General features: G+C 37.6%; 1 protein-coding gene across 1 annotated transcript; it reads left to right on the top strand.

Annotated features, from left to right (window-relative positions):
- Positions 1–14,892: 14,892 nt before the first annotated feature.
- On the top strand, positions 14,893–16,538 carry LOC123385736 (vomeronasal type-1 receptor 3-like). Its single transcript, XM_045058639.1, has one exon. The coding sequence runs from the start codon at positions 15,407–15,409 to the stop codon at positions 16,334–16,336; it is 930 nt and encodes a 309-aa protein (XP_044914574.1). The 5' UTR covers positions 14,893–15,406; the 3' UTR covers positions 16,337–16,538.
- Positions 16,539–17,756: the final 1,218 nt, after the last annotated feature.

Below are 17,756 nucleotides of genomic sequence, written 5' to 3' on the forward strand. Positions count from 1 at the left end.
TTATTATTTATTTATTTATTTATTTTTTTTTGAGAGAGAGACAGAGGCAGAGACAGAGACAGAGTACGAGCAGGGGAGGGCAGAGAGAGGGAGACACAGAATCCAAAGCAGACACCAGGCTCTGAGCTGTCAGCACAGAGCCTGACAGGGGCTTAAACTCACAAACTGTGAGATCATGACCTGAGCTGAAGTCAGATGCTTAACTAACTGAGCCACCTAGGTGTCCCGATGTACCCAAACTTTTGATTTTGTGAGTTCGAACTTACTTATTTTTTTCTTTTGTTGCTTTATGCTTTTGGTGTCATATTTAAGATATCATTGGCAAACTAGGGGCGCCTGGGCGGCTGAGTCAGTTAAGCATCCGACTTCAGCTCAGGTCATGATCTCGCGGTCTGTGGGTTCAAGCCCCGCTGGGCTCTGCGCTGACAGCTCAGAGCCTGGAGCCTGCTTCAGATTCTGTGTCTCCCTCTCTCTCTGCCTCTCCCCTGCTCATGCTCTTTCTCTCTCAAAAAATAAATAAAAACATTTAAAAAATGTATCATTGCCAAACTCAAGGACATGAAGATTAGCCTTATGTTTCTTCTAAGAGTTTTATACCTCTTAAATTTAATTCTTTGATCTCTTTTGGGTTAATTTTTGCATATGATGTAAGATAAGGGTTCTACATCACTTGTTTGCATGCAGATATTCAGCTGTCCAACGCTGGACACTGGTTTTTCCCCATTGAATTGTTTTAGAACCCTTGTCAAAAATCATTTGACCATAGATATATGGGCTTATTTCTGGACTCTGTATTCTGTTCCATTCATCTCTATCTGCTTTTATCCCAGTACCACAGTGTTTTGATTTAGCTATGTAGAAAGTTTTGAAATCAGGGAGTATGAGTCTTCCAACTTTGTTCTTTTTAAGATTACTTTGGCAATTGGAGGTTCTTTGAGATTCCATAGAAATTTTAGGCCAGCTTTTCCATTTCTGCAAGAATGGCCATTGGGGTTTTGGGAGGGACTAAATTGAACCTGTAGATCGCTTCAGGGAGTATTGCCATTGTAACAATATTACGTCTTCCAATCCATGAGCATAGGATATGTTTCCATTCATTTGTGTTTTCTTTAATTTCTTACTACTATGTTTTTTAGTTTTAGTGTATGAATGTTTTACCTCCTTAGTTAAATTTATTCCTGAGTATCATGTTTTTTCTAATGTTATTGTAAATTCAATTGGCCTAAAATTATTTTTGGATTTTTCATTGCTAATGTATAGAAATACAGCTGCATTTTGTATCCCAAAACTTTGCCAAAGTCATGTATGTTTTAACAGTTTTATTGGTAAATTTTTAAAGGATTTTTTACACATAAAATCATGCCATTTGTGAATAGAGATAGTTTTGCTTTTTCCTTTCCAATTTTGAGGACTTTTATTTCTTTTTATTGACTAATTGCTATGCCTGAAAACTCTAGGATAATATTGAAGGGAAGCGGTGAAAGCAGTCACCCTGTCTTGTTCTTGCTCTTAGGAGGAATCTTTCAGCCTTTCACCATTTAGTATGGTGCTACTTTAAACCCTCTATTCCTATATTATTGAGTATTTTTTATCATGAAAATTTCTAATATTTTTACAAATGCTTTTTAAAGCAGCATTGAAATAATCATTTGGTTTTTCCACTCATTCCATTAATATGGTGTTTTACATTAGTTGTTTTTCATATTGTTGAACCACCATTGCATTCTTGGGATAAATTACACTTGATCATAATATGTCATCCTTTTAATGTGGTTGGTACTGGATTCAGTGTGCTAGTATTTTGTTGGGGAATTATGCATCTATGTTCATAAAGGACTTTGTTCCTTTTTTTTTTTTTCTTGTGATGCCTTTATTTGGCTATGATATCAGAAGGATGCTGACTTCATAGAAAGAGCTAGGAAATGTTCCCTCCTATTCTGCTCTTTGGAAGAATTTGAGAGGCATTAGGATAATTTTTTTTTTAATTTCTTGTTGGAAACTCACTAGCAAAGAGCTCTGGTCCTGAGCTCTTTAAAAGGGAAGGCTCATCACTTACATACAACACCCAATGCTCATCACAAGTACCCTCCTTAATACCCATCACCCATCCAGTCAATCTCCCACTAGAAGCATGGGGGTGGGGGGTTCTTGATTACTAATTCAACTTCTTTACTTGTTTAGGATTTATTTTCTATGTCTTCTTGAGTAGGTTTCAGTAAATTGTATGTTTTAGGAATCTGTCAATTTCATCTAGGTTATCTAGTTTGTTGGTGTAAAACTGTTCATAATATTCTTGTATAATCTTTTTTGTTTTTGTAAGATTGGTAGTAATGTTCCCACTTGCTTTTCCGATTTTGGTAGTTTGAATCTTCTTTCTTTTTTCTTAATCAATCTAGCTAAGGTTTGTCAATTTTGTTAATCTTTGCAAGGAGCAAATTTTTTGTTTTACGGAGTTTCTTGTTTTTCTATTCTCTATTTTGATTTTCTGATCTAATCTTTGTTATCTCCTTCCTTCTGCTACCTCAGGTTAAGTTTGCTTTTCTTTTTCTATTTCCTTAAAATGAAAAGTGATATTACTGAACTGAGTTCTATCTCCCTTTTAAATATAGACATTTATAGTGATAAATTTCTCTTTGAACGCTGCTTCACTGTCGTGCAAATATTGGCATGTTGTGTTCTCATTTGCGTTTTTCTCTATTTTATCTTTTTCTGTGTTTAAATTTTTGGTAAAATATGCATAACACAAAATTTACCATCTTAATAATTTTTAAACATAGAGTTTAATGGTGTTAAGTACATTCATAATGTGTTATCATCAGGACTATCCATCTCCAACCCTTTCTACCTTATAAAACTAAAACTTTCTACCCATTAAACAGTAACATTCTATTTCTGTATCCTCCCAGGCCCTGGACTGGGAAGAGCTATTCTACTTTCTGTCTCTATATAATTTTGACTAATATAAGTACCTGATTTAAGTGGAAGCATAAAGTATTTGTCTTTTTGTGACTGGTTGATTTTATTTAGCATCATGTCTTCATAATTCATCCATATTGTAGTATATGCAAGAATTTCCTTCCTTTTTAAGACCGAATAATATCCCATCATATGGATATGCCACATTTTGCTTATCCATTCATCCATTGATGGACATGTGGATTGCTTCCACATTTTAGCTATTATGAATTATGCCACTATAACATAAGTGTACACATACTGCTATCAATTCTTTTGGTTAAATATACATACCCAGAAGTGAAGTTGCTGGATTGTATGTTATTTCTATATTTATTTTTTTTTTAGAAACTGCCATCCTGTTTTTTGCAGTGGATATACAATTCATTTTACATTCCCACCAACAGTGCACAAGGGTTCCAATTTCTCAGCATCCTTGCTAACACCTGTTATTATTATTATTTTTTGATAGTTGTCATCCTTACGGGTGTGAAGTGGTATCTTGTAGTTTTGAGTTCCATTTCCCTAATGGTTCATGATGTTGAACTTTTTTTTTTTTTCATGTGCACAGTAGTTATTGTATATCTTCTTTGGACAAATGTCTATTCAAGTTCTTTGCCCATTTTCAGTCCAGTTTTTTATTTTTTGGTTTTTGAGTTGTAGGAGTTCTCTTTATGTTATGGATATTAATCTCTTATCAGATATATTGTTGGCTAATATTTTCTTCCATTTTGTGGGTTGCCTTTGACTCTGTTGATAGTATCTTTTTTTAAAGTTTATTTATTTATTTTGAGAGACAGAGAAAGTGAGCATGCATGAGCAGGTGAGGGGCAGAGAGAGGGAGAGACAGAATGCCAAGCAGGCTCTAAGCTATCAGCATAGACCCTGATGCAGGGCTTGATCTGACAAACCATGAGATTATGACCAGATCCAAAATCAAGAGTCAGATGCCTAACTGACTGAGCCACCCAGGTGCTGCTATTGTGTTTTTTGATGTACAGCAGTTTTTAATTTTCATCAAGTCCCATTTGTCTATTTTTTCTTTTGTTGCCTGTACCTTTGTTGTTGTATTTAAGAAATCATTGCCAAATCCAATGCTGTGAAGTTTTGCCCTGTTTCCCTTTTAGAGTTTTATATTTTTATTTCTTCCACTTAGGCGTTTCATCTATTCTGAGTAAAATTTTGTATGTGGTGTTAGGTAAGTGTCCCATTTCATGCTTTTGCATGTGGATATCCCGTTTTCCCAACACCATGTGTTGCAAAGGCTCTTTACCTATTGAATAGTCTTGTTGCCTTTGTCAAAACCATTTGACCATGCTTACCCATTCTTTCTGGGCTTTCTATTATTTAATTTTTTAAAAATGTTTACTTATTTTTGAGAGAGACAGAGACAGAATGCAAGTGGGTTAGGGGCAGAGAGAGAGGGAGTCATAGATTCCGAAGCAGGCTCCAGGCTCTGAGCTGTCAGCACAGAGCCCCACGTGGGGCTTGAACTCACGAGCTGTGAGATCATGACCTGAACCGAAGTCGGAAGCTCAACTGACTGAGCCACCCAGGTGCCCCTGGGCTTTCTATTCTATTCCATTGGTTTATGTATCTGTCTTTATACCAGTACCACATTGTTTTGATTGCTGTTGCTTTGTAGTAAAATTTGAAATCAGCAAGTGTAAGATCTTCATCTATATTCTTTTTTGAAATTATTTTGGCTATTTGGGGTACTTTCAGATCTCATGTGAATTTTGGTTGGGCTTTTCTATCTCTGCAGAAAATGTCATTGGTATTTTGATAGGGGGTGCATTGAATCTGTCAATTGTTTTGGGTATCATTGACAACTGAACAGTATTGTCTTCCAGTCATGAACATAGTATGTGTCATCCATTTATTAGTGTCCTCTTTAACTTCTTTCAGCAGTGTTCTGTATTTTCCCACTGTACAAGTCTTTCACCTCCTTGGTTAAGTTAATCCCTAGGTATCTTACTCTTGTTGATGCTATTGTAAATGGAATTGTTTTCCTAATTTCCTTTTAGATTGTTCATTGTATAGTAATGCAACTAATTTTTGTGTGTTGAGTTTGTATCCTGCTGCCTTGATGAATTCATCGATCAGTTCTAACTCTGAGACTGTTTAAAATCCCATCTTTGACCCATTGGTTATTTTAGAATATTTTGTTTATTTTCTTCATAATCTTGAATTTTCCAGTTTTCCTACTTTCACTCTGTGATTTCTAGTTTCATTCCATTGTGGTTAGTGAAGATACTTTGTATGATTTCTCATGTCATCAATGAATAAAGTTAGTTTTAATCTCACATTTTATGATTTTTAATCTTGCCTTACATACTGCATAGTACACTGCTTGTTCCCAGTCTTAGGAGGATAGTGTTCAATATTTCTCATTAAGTATGATATCAACTAGAGTTTTTTTCTGAGATACCTTTATGAGGTAATATTTCCTGGTTTGCTGGAAGTTTTTAGCATGAGTGGGTGTTGAATTCTATTAAATTTTTCACTAGTTGTAAGAATTCTGTAAGTTTTCTAGTTTAGTCTCCTATTTTGACAAATTACATTGTTTAATATTAACCTTAATGTACCTCACCAGAAAGCTTGCTGCAGCTGGGCTGGCTGGTCACTGATGAGTACACACCAAACCAGAGATCAATGCCTGCTAAGAGACTGAAGGAAGTATGAGAGCTCACATATACCATGTTTATAGATCTACAGGGTATCAGGCTTCATCCACTTGGAACAGTGTTGGAAACCATCCTACCCCTCCTCAAAGATGGTGTAAAAAGAGACTAAGGGCTAGCTGGTGGTCTGTAGACAGGGACATTCATGCAGACCCTGGGCCCTATGTTTGTTACTGAGACATAGAGGGTAAAACCACTTTGTGGCTCTGACCTTGCTCAAGTTCTGATCCATCCTGCACACCCCACCATGAGGTGGAGATAGGAATGGAAAACCTCAGCTCCAGACAGGCTATGTCAATAATAGGGACAGCTTGGTGTGATACCAGGTGTGGCCTGGATGGGACCCTAAGGTATCTGAGCTGAAGACAGAGGTGAAAGTAGCATTGATAATAGTGACATGCAGGCATTCTTGTGACACTTTATGAAGTCTTCCTTATCCTGCAAGATATGCTGGAAAGTAGCCGACATTTTCTGTTGTCATGCAGCAACAGATATTGTAAAGAGAGACTAAAATGATCTAAGATAATTAATTATGGACTAGCCTATTTAAGAGACACTAAGAAGCTGCTAGTTTCAGCTCAGAGATGTAGGAAGCTAGAAAGAATTTCACTCCTACCATGACAAGAGAAAAGCAGGACTAACTTAGGATTAATGACTTTTAAAAAAGTGTTTTATTTATTTTTGAGAAAAAGAGAAAACATGGGCAGGGGAGGGGCTGAGGGAGAGGGGGACAGAGGATCTGAAGCAGGCTCTGTGCTGAGAGCAGCCAGTCAGACAACCAGATTTGGGGCTCAAACTCTTGAACTGTGAGATCATGACCTGAGCTGAAGTTGGACGCTTAACTGACTGAGCCACCAGGCACCCCAGAATTAAAGACTTTATTGAATCCATTTGAAAACTGAGGTTGCAGGGGATATAACTAACTTGAAATCTAGAGAAAGTCAGAAATCCTGAAGTCAGTCAAATAACAAACAGCACATTTCACAAAAAGGAACAAGGATAAGAAGTCTAGCAGATTTCTGATCATGAACCATAAAAGGAAGAAAACAATGAAGTGACATCTTTAAAGCGCTGGGGAGGAATGTCAATCCAGATTCTCTAATTAGCAAGAATATCTTTATTTTTATACCTTTAATGAGAAGCAAAGAATTTCCAGCACCACCACACCCCCCAAATCCCCAGAGGATTCAGTGCCAGCAGAAACTTGGATCTATATAAAGCATAGGAAATGGAACAAATGAAAATAAAATGTAGCATTTTATTTCTAAGTGTTCCAAAATAGTAAGTCATATAAAGTAATAATAGCAACAATGTGTGTCATTATAGCATAAGTAAAAGTAAAATATATGATAAATATTGGACATGGAATTGGAGGGAGGAGTTGAGAATATACTGCTATAATTTTCTTACACTACAAGTGAAGAGGTATAATATTTGAAGATGCATTCAGATTGTTTTAAAATGTATATTTAAACCCTGAGACAATAAGTAAAAAAAAATTCCACATGGAACACCCACCCAAGTATGCTATATAGAAATCATCTGAATCGTGTTCTTGGACTATAATATAATTTAATTAGGAAGCATTAACAGAAAGATAGCTTTAGGGAAAAAATCTTTGTAATTAAACAACCAAGTTCTATACAAGCCATGGGTCATAGAGGATGTCTCAAAGAAAATTTTTTAATATTTTGAAAATATGAAAATGAAAACACAACATACCAAGATTTAGGCTTTAGCAAGATTTATGGGATATACTTACTTGGAAATTTAGAGCATTAATTTCCTATATTGGAAAAGAAGAAAGATTATTTTATTTTATTTTATTTTATTTTTTAAAGTTTATTTTGGGGGAGTGGTGCATGAGTGGGGGGGGGGGCAGAGCGAGGGAGAGAAAGAATCCCAAGCAGGCTCCACACTGTCATTGCAGAGCTCGACGCAGGGCTCGATTGTGGGGGGCCAGGCCCCGGTGCCAGGCTGAGACTGGGTCGAGCAATGTTCCCCGTTGACTCAAGCCAACCCGGTGGTTCCCCCTCCCATTCATGTGGGAGGCCGGGCCCCGGCGCCAGGCTGAGACTGGGTCGAGCAACGTTCCCTGTTGACTCAAGCCAACCCGGTGGTTCCCCCTCCCATTCCCCCACTTTCAAGGGCATACGAAAGCCTTGTCAAGGCTGAGAAAGTTAATTCCTGAAGACTGTGGTCTGCAGGTGTTGGCAGTAATGCTACCTCCCTTTTTCTACCCCGAGTCAGATAGAAACAAACATGGGAATTGTGTTTTGCTAGCAATCTTATCAACAAGGTCTTGTGACCCATCTAGAAAATGCACAAGAAACACAGAACTAAATGTTTTGGTGGGCAGCAATTATGTGAAACCTGTTTATTCTTAGAATGACCTAACCCATAAGAGTCTGGTTATAAAAGATTGTGTACAGCAACAATAAAGCCGTCACTTGGGCCATCAGCCCAGGGGACCCTCCTGTTCCCAAACTTTCTCTTCTCTCTTTTTTTCTTGCATTCCCCTACCCTCAGGACCCTGACCTCGGTGTTTGTTGCGCCGGCCGCGACACTCGATCTCCTGAAATGTGTCATGACCTGAGCCAAAAGCAAGAGTCAGATGCTTAACCTATTGAGCCACCCAGGTGCCCCAAAGGAAGAAAGATTTTTAAAATCAGTAAGTTATGTCAAAGAAAAACAGAACTGAGGGGCGCCTGGGTGGCTCAGTCAGTTGAGCATCCTACTTCAGCTCAGGTCATGATCTCACAGTTTGTGGGTTTGAGCCCCGCACCAGGCTCTGTGCTGACAGCTTGCTCAGAGCCTGGAGCCTGCTTCAGATTCTGTGTCTCCTTCTCTCTCTCTGCCCCCCCCCACTCATGCTCTGTCTGTCTCTGTATCTCATAAATAAATAAATGTTAAGAAAAACAGAACTGAACACTTGTTAAAATGGATTTTATTCTGACTACTATAATAAGAGAGAGATACTGCGGTGTAAAGTAAGCTCAATTTCAAATAAAACAAAGGGAACTGAGGTTTTTAAAGGAGAGCAGATAGTGAAGAAACAAGGACTCTGGGGAAGTGAAGCAGAGGGGAAAAGAAAGGGACTGGGGACTTTATGGAATGGAAAATTGCACAAAGAATAGGTGAAGATGTTCTGGCAAGGTGGGTGGACAGTGCACATTTTGTGGTTTGGCTGCATGATGTTTTCTTGAGCGAAGACTCAGCATGAGGGCTGGGGTCCATTAGGGACACAGCCTGGTGCAGGTGGGTGCCAAGCTGTAGTTTGGTCAAGTCCCTTAGAAAAATGTTTGCAGATGTCATTTGTGCCGAATGGGAATTCACAAACGTCCCTTCTCCTGTTCAAGAGAAAGGTTAGATTTTTTTCTCATAGAACAAACATAATTGCAACACTTCAAAGTCCTTGAGAAAGGTCCAACCTTTGCTCCCAATGACTGTGTGCTCAGAGTGGTAGATGTGATGATCAAAGACATTTAGCAATATTGTTGGCAGCAGCACAATGGTCCCATAAAGATGTAAATACACTTAAGAGACCAAAATATGACCATTAATATTAGTATAAAGATGCCAAGTTTGGTTAAGTCTCAGCATATTGTTTGGAAAAGTCACCTGGGCTGCCAAGGAGTTCATACCTAAGCCTCCATCATACACAACTAGAGAAAGGAGAGGAAATTAAACATAAAGCAAGTATAAGGTAGGAAATACTAAAGATTAGAGCAGAAATCAATGAATTTGAAAATGGGAAAATAATAGAGAAAATCTAAGATCAATACAATTGATGAGCTTCTGGATAGTTTGACCAAGAAAAAAAGAGAAGACACAAATTAGAAACAACAGGAATGAAAGAGAGAACATAACTAATGATCCCAAAGGCATTTACATATTAACAATGGAATGCTACAAACAATTCTAAGCCTCTAAATTTGATAACTTAGATGAAATAGACCAATTACTTTTAAACTACCAAAAGTCATTTAAGAAGAACTAGATAGCCCGAATAGCCCTATATCTATTTTAACAATTGAGGTTATGGTTTAAAACCTCCTGTATATTTATCAAAAAATACCAGTTATGCACCATTTGCCACCAAATGGAAGGAACAGGAACACCTTCCAACTCACTTTTTTTCCCCATTTCATTTCATTTTATTAATTCCAGTGCATTTAGCATACAATGTAATATTAGTTTCAGGTGTACAATCTAGTGATTCAACACTTCTACACAACACTTGGTACTCATCACAAGTCGTATGGTATTTATGTCTATCTCACTGACTTATTTTGCTTAGTACAATCCTAGACAAGAAAAACCTCCATACTGTTTTCTAGAGTGACTGCACCAGTTTGCATTCCCACCAACAGTGCACAAGGGTTCCCCTTTATCCACATCCTCACCAACACGTTTCCTGCGTTGTTGATTCTAGCCATTCTGACAGATGTGAGGTGATATCTCATTGTGGTTTTGATTGGTATTTACCTGATGATAAATGATGTTGAGCATCTTTTCATGTGTCTGTTGGCTGTCTGTATGTCTTCTTTGGAAAAATGTCTGTTCATGTCTTCTGCCCATTTTTTTAACTGGATTATTCATTTTGGGGGTATTGAGTTTGATAAGCTCTTTGTATATTTTGAATACTAACCCTTTACCAGATATGTCATTGGCAGATATCTTCTTCCATTCTGTAGGTTGCCTTTTAGCTCCATTGATTGTGTCCTTCACTGTGCAGAAGCTTTTTATTTTGACGAAGTCCCAACAGTTTATTTTTGCTTTTGTTTACCTTACCTCAGGAGACATTATCTAGAAAGAAGTTGCTATGGTTGATGTCAAAGAGGTTATTGCCTGTGTTCTCCTCTAGGATTTTTATGGTTTCATGTCTCACATTTAGGTTTTTAATCCATTTTGAATTTATTTTTGTGTATGGTGTAAGAAAGTGGCCCAGCCTCAAGAAGTTAAAAATAGAACTACCTCACAATTCACAGTCCAAGTGTCCACTGAATGATGAGTGGATAAAGATGTGGTATATATATATACAATAGAATATTACTCAGCCATAAAAATGAAATATTGCCATTTGCAACAACATGATGGAGCTAAGAGAGTATTATGTTAAGTGAAGTAAGTCAGTCAGAGAAACACAAATACCATGTGATTTCACTCATATCTGGAATTTAAGACACCAAACAAATGAGCAAAGGGATAAAAGAGAGAGAGAGAGGCAAACCTAGAGACAGAGTCTCTTAAAAATTTTTAAATATTAATTCCAGTATAGTTAACATTTAGTGTTATATTAGTTTCAGGTGTACAATATAATGATTCAACAATTCTTTACATCATTACTCAGTTCTTATTATGGTCAATGTACTCTGTTAGCAAATTGATGGTTACCAGAGGGGAGGTGGGTGGGTGGGGATGGGTGAAATAGGTGATGGGGATTAAGGAATGCACTTGTTGTGATGATCACTGGGTGTTATATGGAAGTGTTGAATCAATATATTGTAGACATGAGACGAATATAACACTGTGTGTTAATTAACTGGAATTTAAATAAAAATTAAAAAAAATAATAAACTTATGTGTAGAAGCAAAACAAAAACCACAAAAAACCCTATATGCTAATGTCAATGGCAGTGTCCTTCATAATAGCTCCAAACTGGAAGCAACACAGACATCTTTCTTTCCTTTTTTTCTTTTTTAAGTTTATTTATTTATTTTGAGAGAGACAGAGACAGTGCAAGTGAGGGAGGGGCAGAAAGGGAAGGAGAGAGGGAATCCCAAGCAGTGCTGACAGCACAGAGCCTCTTGTGGGGTTTGAACCCACAAAACCGTGAAATTATGACCTGAGCAGAACCAAGAGTTGGACGCTCAACAGACTGAGGCACCCAGGCACCCCAACAGAGACATGTTTCAATAGATGAATAGCTTAAACATTTGGTATGTCCATATAATGGAATATTTTCTGCAAATAAAAAAATTTTCTGCAAATTTTCTGCAAACTATTGGCACACACAGCAAATTTTATTTTTCCAGGAAGTTATGCTGAGTGAAGAAAGCCAATCCCCAAAAGTTACATAACCTGATTGTATTTATTACATTCTCACAATGACAAAATATAGAAATGGAAAACAGGCTAGTGACTTTTAGAGGTTAAGGGGGGATAAGAGGCTAAAAGGGAGAGGGTATGTCTATAAAATGGCAACATGAGGCATCCTTGTTTTGATTAAATGTTCCGTACCTTGGCTGTATCAATGTCAACATCCCACTTGTGACATTATACTACATTTTTGCAAGAGGTTACTATTATTTCTTACAACTACAATACACAATGATCTCAAAATGAAAAGTTTAAATCGATATTTATTTTTTTATTTTTTTTTAATTTTTATTAAAAAAAATTTTTTTTTTTCAACGTTTATTTGTTTTTGGGACAGAGAGAGACAGAGCATGAACGGAGGAGGGGCAGAGAGAGAGGGAGACACAGAATCGGAGACAGGCTCCAGGCTCTGAGCCATCAGCCCAGAGCCCGACTCGGGGCTCGAACTCACGGACCACGAGATCGTGACCTGGCTGAAGTCGGACGCTTAACCCACTGCGCCACCCAGGCGCCCCTAAATCGATATTTAAAAAATCATGGTAGGAGGAAACATCCAGTACCATTAAGTATGATGTTAGCTGTATGCTTTCTTAGCTGTCCTTTATTGAGTTTAAGGGACCTACTTTTTGTTCTTACTTTACTGACAGTTTTTATCTTTTTTTTTCTCGGAACCACAAACAATATTTAATTAATTAATTATTTTTTTAAGTCTACATCCAAATTAGTTGGCATATAGTGAAACAATGATTTCAGGAGTAGATTCCTTAATGCCCCTTACCCATTTAGCCCATCCCCCCTCCCACAACCCCTGACGGTTTTTATCTTGAATGGACATTGGATCACCCCAAATATTTTTCTTAATCTATAGAGATAGCCATTTAATTTTCCTTATTTTGTTCATATGTGATTGTTTGATTTTCAAATTTAGACCAATCTTTTATCCCAGGAGTGAATCCAACTTCACCATGATCGTTCCTCCCCCCTTTTTATATTGCTGGATTTAATTTGCTAATGTTTAGCTTGAGATTTTTGTGTCTGTGTTCAGATAGAGGCCTGTAGTTTCCTTTTTTTGTCTAGTTTCATTTTAAAATTTTTATTTAAATTCCATGGGGTGCCTGCATGGCTCAGTCGGTTAAGCGACTGACTCTTGATTTTGGCTTAGGTCACGATCTCATGGTCGTGAGATCAAGCCTCATGTCTCAGAGCCCCCTTGGGATTCTCTCTGTCCTCTCTGCCCCTCCCCCCACTAGCATGCGCTCTGTCTCAAAATAAATAAATAAATAAATAAATTCCAGTTAGTTAACATACTGCGTAAAATTAGTTTCAGGTGTACAATGTAGTGACTCAACACTTCCATAAAACAAATGGTGATTGTAACAATAAGTGCACTCCTTAATCCCCACCATTTATTTAACCCATCCCCCTACCCACCTCCCCTCCGGTAACCATCAGTATGTTCTCCATACTTAAGAATCTGTTTCTTGGATTGCTTTGTTCTCTTTTTTCTCCTCTTTGCTCATCTGTTTTGTTTCTTAAATTCCACATATCAGTGAAATCATATGGGATTTGTTTTTCTCTGACTGACTTATTTCACTTAGCTTAATACTCTCTAGCTCCGTCTATGTCATTGCAAATGGCAAGATTTTGTTCTTTTGCTGTGTGGCTGAGTAATATTCCAGTGTGTGTGTGTGTGTGTGTGTGTATGTGTATGTGTGTGTGTGTGTGTGTGTGTGTGTGTGTGTGTGTGTATGTGTATCTTCTTTATCCATTAATCATTTGGTGGACATAATGTTATCTATAACAGCATATAGATTTCTGTGTGAAAATAATTTTTCATTTCTCTCAGATAAATTCCCAGGAGTGCTACTCCTGAATTATGTGGTAATTGTATTTTAAGGGCTTTTTGAAGAACTGCCAAACTCTTTTCCAAGAGTGACTGTTTCATTTTACATTACAACTAGTTATATTTGAGTGATAAGTTTCTTATGAAACTTGTTGGCATCCTTGCCAACATTTGGCGTTGTCATTTTTAAAATTTTAGTTATTCTGATGGTTGGTAGTTGTAATAATCAGCCTGGCCCCCCCCCTTTTTTTTTTTTTTGATGTTTGCTCTCAGCTTTTAGGCTTCTCTCCTCATTCTTCCCCCTGTGTCTCAACTTTGGGCAAAGTGATAAGAAATCCCAAGTTTTCCTTCCTTTGGCACCAGGAGGAGATTCAAAGCATGGGACCCCTGTTCTCATGTGTAAACTCTCACCCCAGCCACATCCCTACCCATAATAATAATAAAAAAGAAATCAGGCCGTTTTCCTTTACATTCATTCATTCCCTAGTCATTTTGGATCATCTCTGGAGGTTTGTCCTGCTCTCCTTAGAGCCTCATTATGTGAGTAATAACCCTCTTTCTATTTCTTGATCTGTCTGTGGCGTCTCCAGTCTCAATAGATGATTTCAGGAAAAAGTCAAGTGGAGGGATAAGGACGTCTTGAGACACATAGGTAGGCAGTATTAGACACATTTCAGTGTAAGTGAACTGAATATGGAGTGAGGATTATGGTAATTCTAAGTTTTCCAGTTTCAGTAGAGCACTGGGTCCACCTGCTGGAGGTAAGAGATTGAGAACATGATGGAGGTAATATATAACTTGGCTGTTGGTTTTGATATTTTGAATTTGACCGTATCTACCTTAATGTTTCTTACGTTAGTCAATCTTATAACAAACATAACAACAAAATATAACTAGTGTGAGATAGGTTTTGTTTAGCAGAATTTGTGTGACGTATTTATATATGCTACAAAAACTAATTTGTAAATATGAGCTATATAATACAATAAACTTTTGGGAAGAATATAATTGCACAGATGCTACTGGTATTCAATGTGCATAGAAAGACAGAAATATTAAAATATATAGATTAAGAATTAATTATTTGAAATAAAATTTCTCATAATATATAAAAACAGTCTTTAGGGGCGCCGGGGGGGCTCAATTGGTTAAGCGAGGGATTCTTGGTTTCGGCTGAGTTCATGGTCTCATGGTTTGTGGGTTTGAGCCCCGCATTGGGCTCTGTGCTGGCAGCACTGAGCCTGCTTGGCATTCTGTCTCTCTCTCTCTCTGCCCCTCCCCTGCTCTCTCTCAATATCTCTCTCTCTCTCTCTCTCTCAAAAATAAATCAATAAACATAAACAATAAAAAAAAGTCTTCAGAATAGGCCAAATAGTCTCTCATTGGCTGGGATGCTGTTGTCTGGGCAGGAGGAGACCATCCTTCCTCCCGCTGGGATAGTAAAGGAGTAGGTACAGTAGCATCAAGTTGTAAGGTGCTTCTCTTCCTATTGGGTCTGCAAATGATGTAGAATGGTAGAGCTCTCAGAGCTCTCCCTTTTGGCCTCTTGACTCCATTTTAAACAAAGTTTATTTTTATTAATTTCCACAGAATATATGATATTCCCTACCTTCATAAACATTCAATTCTGTTCTTTAAGAATCTCAGTGATTCCTTGGTTTGGTGTAGCTGAACATTTGCCGATCCTGCAGGAAAACTCCCTGAAACTTGATAATATACTCCTCAGTCAAAGTTACTTTTAATATTTACATTCATAATCAAATTATTTGTCTATAGGATGTGCTGGACTTGGTTTGAAGATCTAAGAGAGACTGAACGACAATGATTTCCAGTGACATAATTTTTGGGATCTTCTTTATCTTTCAAACTTGTATTGGTTTCATGGGGAATTCTTTGTTATTTACATTATATATGTACACTTTCTTAATTCTTCCTCATAAGAAGAAGCCTGTAGATGTGATTCTAGCCCACTTAACTTTGGCTAATGCCCTGACACTTATATTCAGAGGGGTTCCAAATATAATGTCATCCTTTGGAATTAAGCTGGAGATGAGTGATACTGGATGTAAAACAGTGCTCTATATTCAGAGAGTTACCAGGAGTATTTCTTTGTGCACAACCGCCCTTCAGAGTACATTTCAGGCAGTGACTATCACTCCAAGTGATCATAAATGGGCCTGGCTCAAGAAGAAAATCTCTACATTCATTCAACCTTCTTTACTTTTCTTCTGGACGATCAACATGGCCATCTATTCCGTGATCATTTTAAAAACTGTGGCCAGCAGGAATACCACTGAAGGTGGAATTGGGTATTATACTGCTTCTTGTAAAAGCAGTGCATATGATCAACAGACATCATCAATATTTCTAAGTACTGTATTCATTCGAGATTTGTTCTTCCTCTCTCTGATGACATGTAATAGTATCTACATGGTGAATATCCTCTTCAGACACCACAGAAAAGCTCAGCACATTCGCAGTACCATCCAGTCTTCACAAAGCTCTCCTGAAAACAAAGCTACCCATGTTATTCTCATATTGGTGAGCTGCTTTGTTTTCTTTTACTGGACCAACACCTTTTTTACTGTTTATTTAGTTTATTTAGCTAAGAAAAACTATCACCTGGAGAAATTTAGTAACTTTTTTTCCTCATGTTACCCGACCATCTGTTCTTTCTTTCTGATTAAAAATGAAAATAGAATTCCTGGAATACGTATCATGAAAACAAGAATCAGAATCTTTTCTTCCTAAAGAAAAAATTGATTATATGAATACTCCTTAGCACTCTTCTGCACCATAGGAGTCATTTGTATGAGTACAGAGTAACATGCTTATCAATGATATGAGGTACTTAAACAATTTTTTTAATGTGTACTCATTTTTTGAGACACAGAGACAGAGCGTGAGTGGGGTAGAGACAGAGAGAGAGGGAGACAGAGAGTCAGAAGGAAGATCCAGGCTCTGAACTGACAGCACAGAGCCTGACGTGGGGGCTCTAACTCACGGACCGTGAGACCATGACCTGAACCAAAGCCAGACACTTAACCGACTGAGCCACCTGGGTGCCCCAAGGTACTTTTTAAAATGAATATAATTTATTGTCAAATTGGCTTACATACAACACCCAGTGCTCATCCCAACAAGTGCCCTCTCAATGCCCATCACCCATTTTCCCCTCTTCCCATCCCCTATCCACCCTCAGTTTGTTCTCTGCATTTAAGAGTTGACATGAGGTACTTTTATAGTCCCCATTGTAGTGAGTTAACAATCTGAAGAGCTATACTTAAGTTATTGTCAATTTATGAAACATTTTAGACATTAAATGTAAGGTTTAGATTATGATGCCATATATATAAGTTTAAAATTTCATAAAATAACAGTACATATGTGATGTAGAATGTTTTGTGACATAGGAAATACTATTTATCATGCAATAAACAGACATCAATAAACCTCCCAAATGACAGAGGTTAACTTTTGGTATAAGCTAACCTTAACTCTAAACAAGATGATGAACTATGTGAAATATGTGTTTATTAAATTGTACTCTATGCTTTTGCATGTCAGATATATGTCATATTTAGTTTTAAAAATAAACATAATTATTAATATTTGCATATAAATTCAGAAATGTGTTCAAATTTTCAATAGTTTCTTACCTCCATTTAAGATAAAGGAGGAACAGTAAGAAATAAACAAGATCCCAAAACACCTTAGAAGATTTTTGTTCTCAGAACTGCTGAACATATATGTGACTTGAGCTTTTAATTGAAGACAGAAGGAAGAAGGGGGTAAAAAGGTCAACATCCAAGAACTAGGTATCTTCCACAGGTAGAGAAAATAAGAAAGCTTGTCACGGCTACATGCTCAGTTTATGGCATAGTGGAAGAGTGCAGATCGGATGGTTCTGGTGTGTGGTTAGGAATTACGGTGTAGATTCAGGTTTAGGCTTAGGGTCAGAGTCTGGGGTTAGGGGCTTGGGGGCAGGGGCAGGGTCAGGGTTAAGTTTAAACATAACTAGCCCTTTCCCCCTCCTCCATCCCCCTGGGTCTCCAGGGTGCACAGGATTTGCCCAGGGTCACATATTAGTCAGGTGTTGAGCTGGAGTATTGATTTTCTGCCCTTCAGTCCCGGGCTCTAATAGAAGAGTGAAATGTCTACATGGTCACTG

Source organism: Felis catus, chromosome B2 (assembly GCF_018350175.1).
Source record: "Felis catus isolate Fca126 chromosome B2, F.catus_Fca126_mat1.0, whole genome shotgun sequence".
NCBI lineage: Eukaryota > Metazoa > Chordata > Mammalia > Carnivora > Felidae > Felis > Felis catus.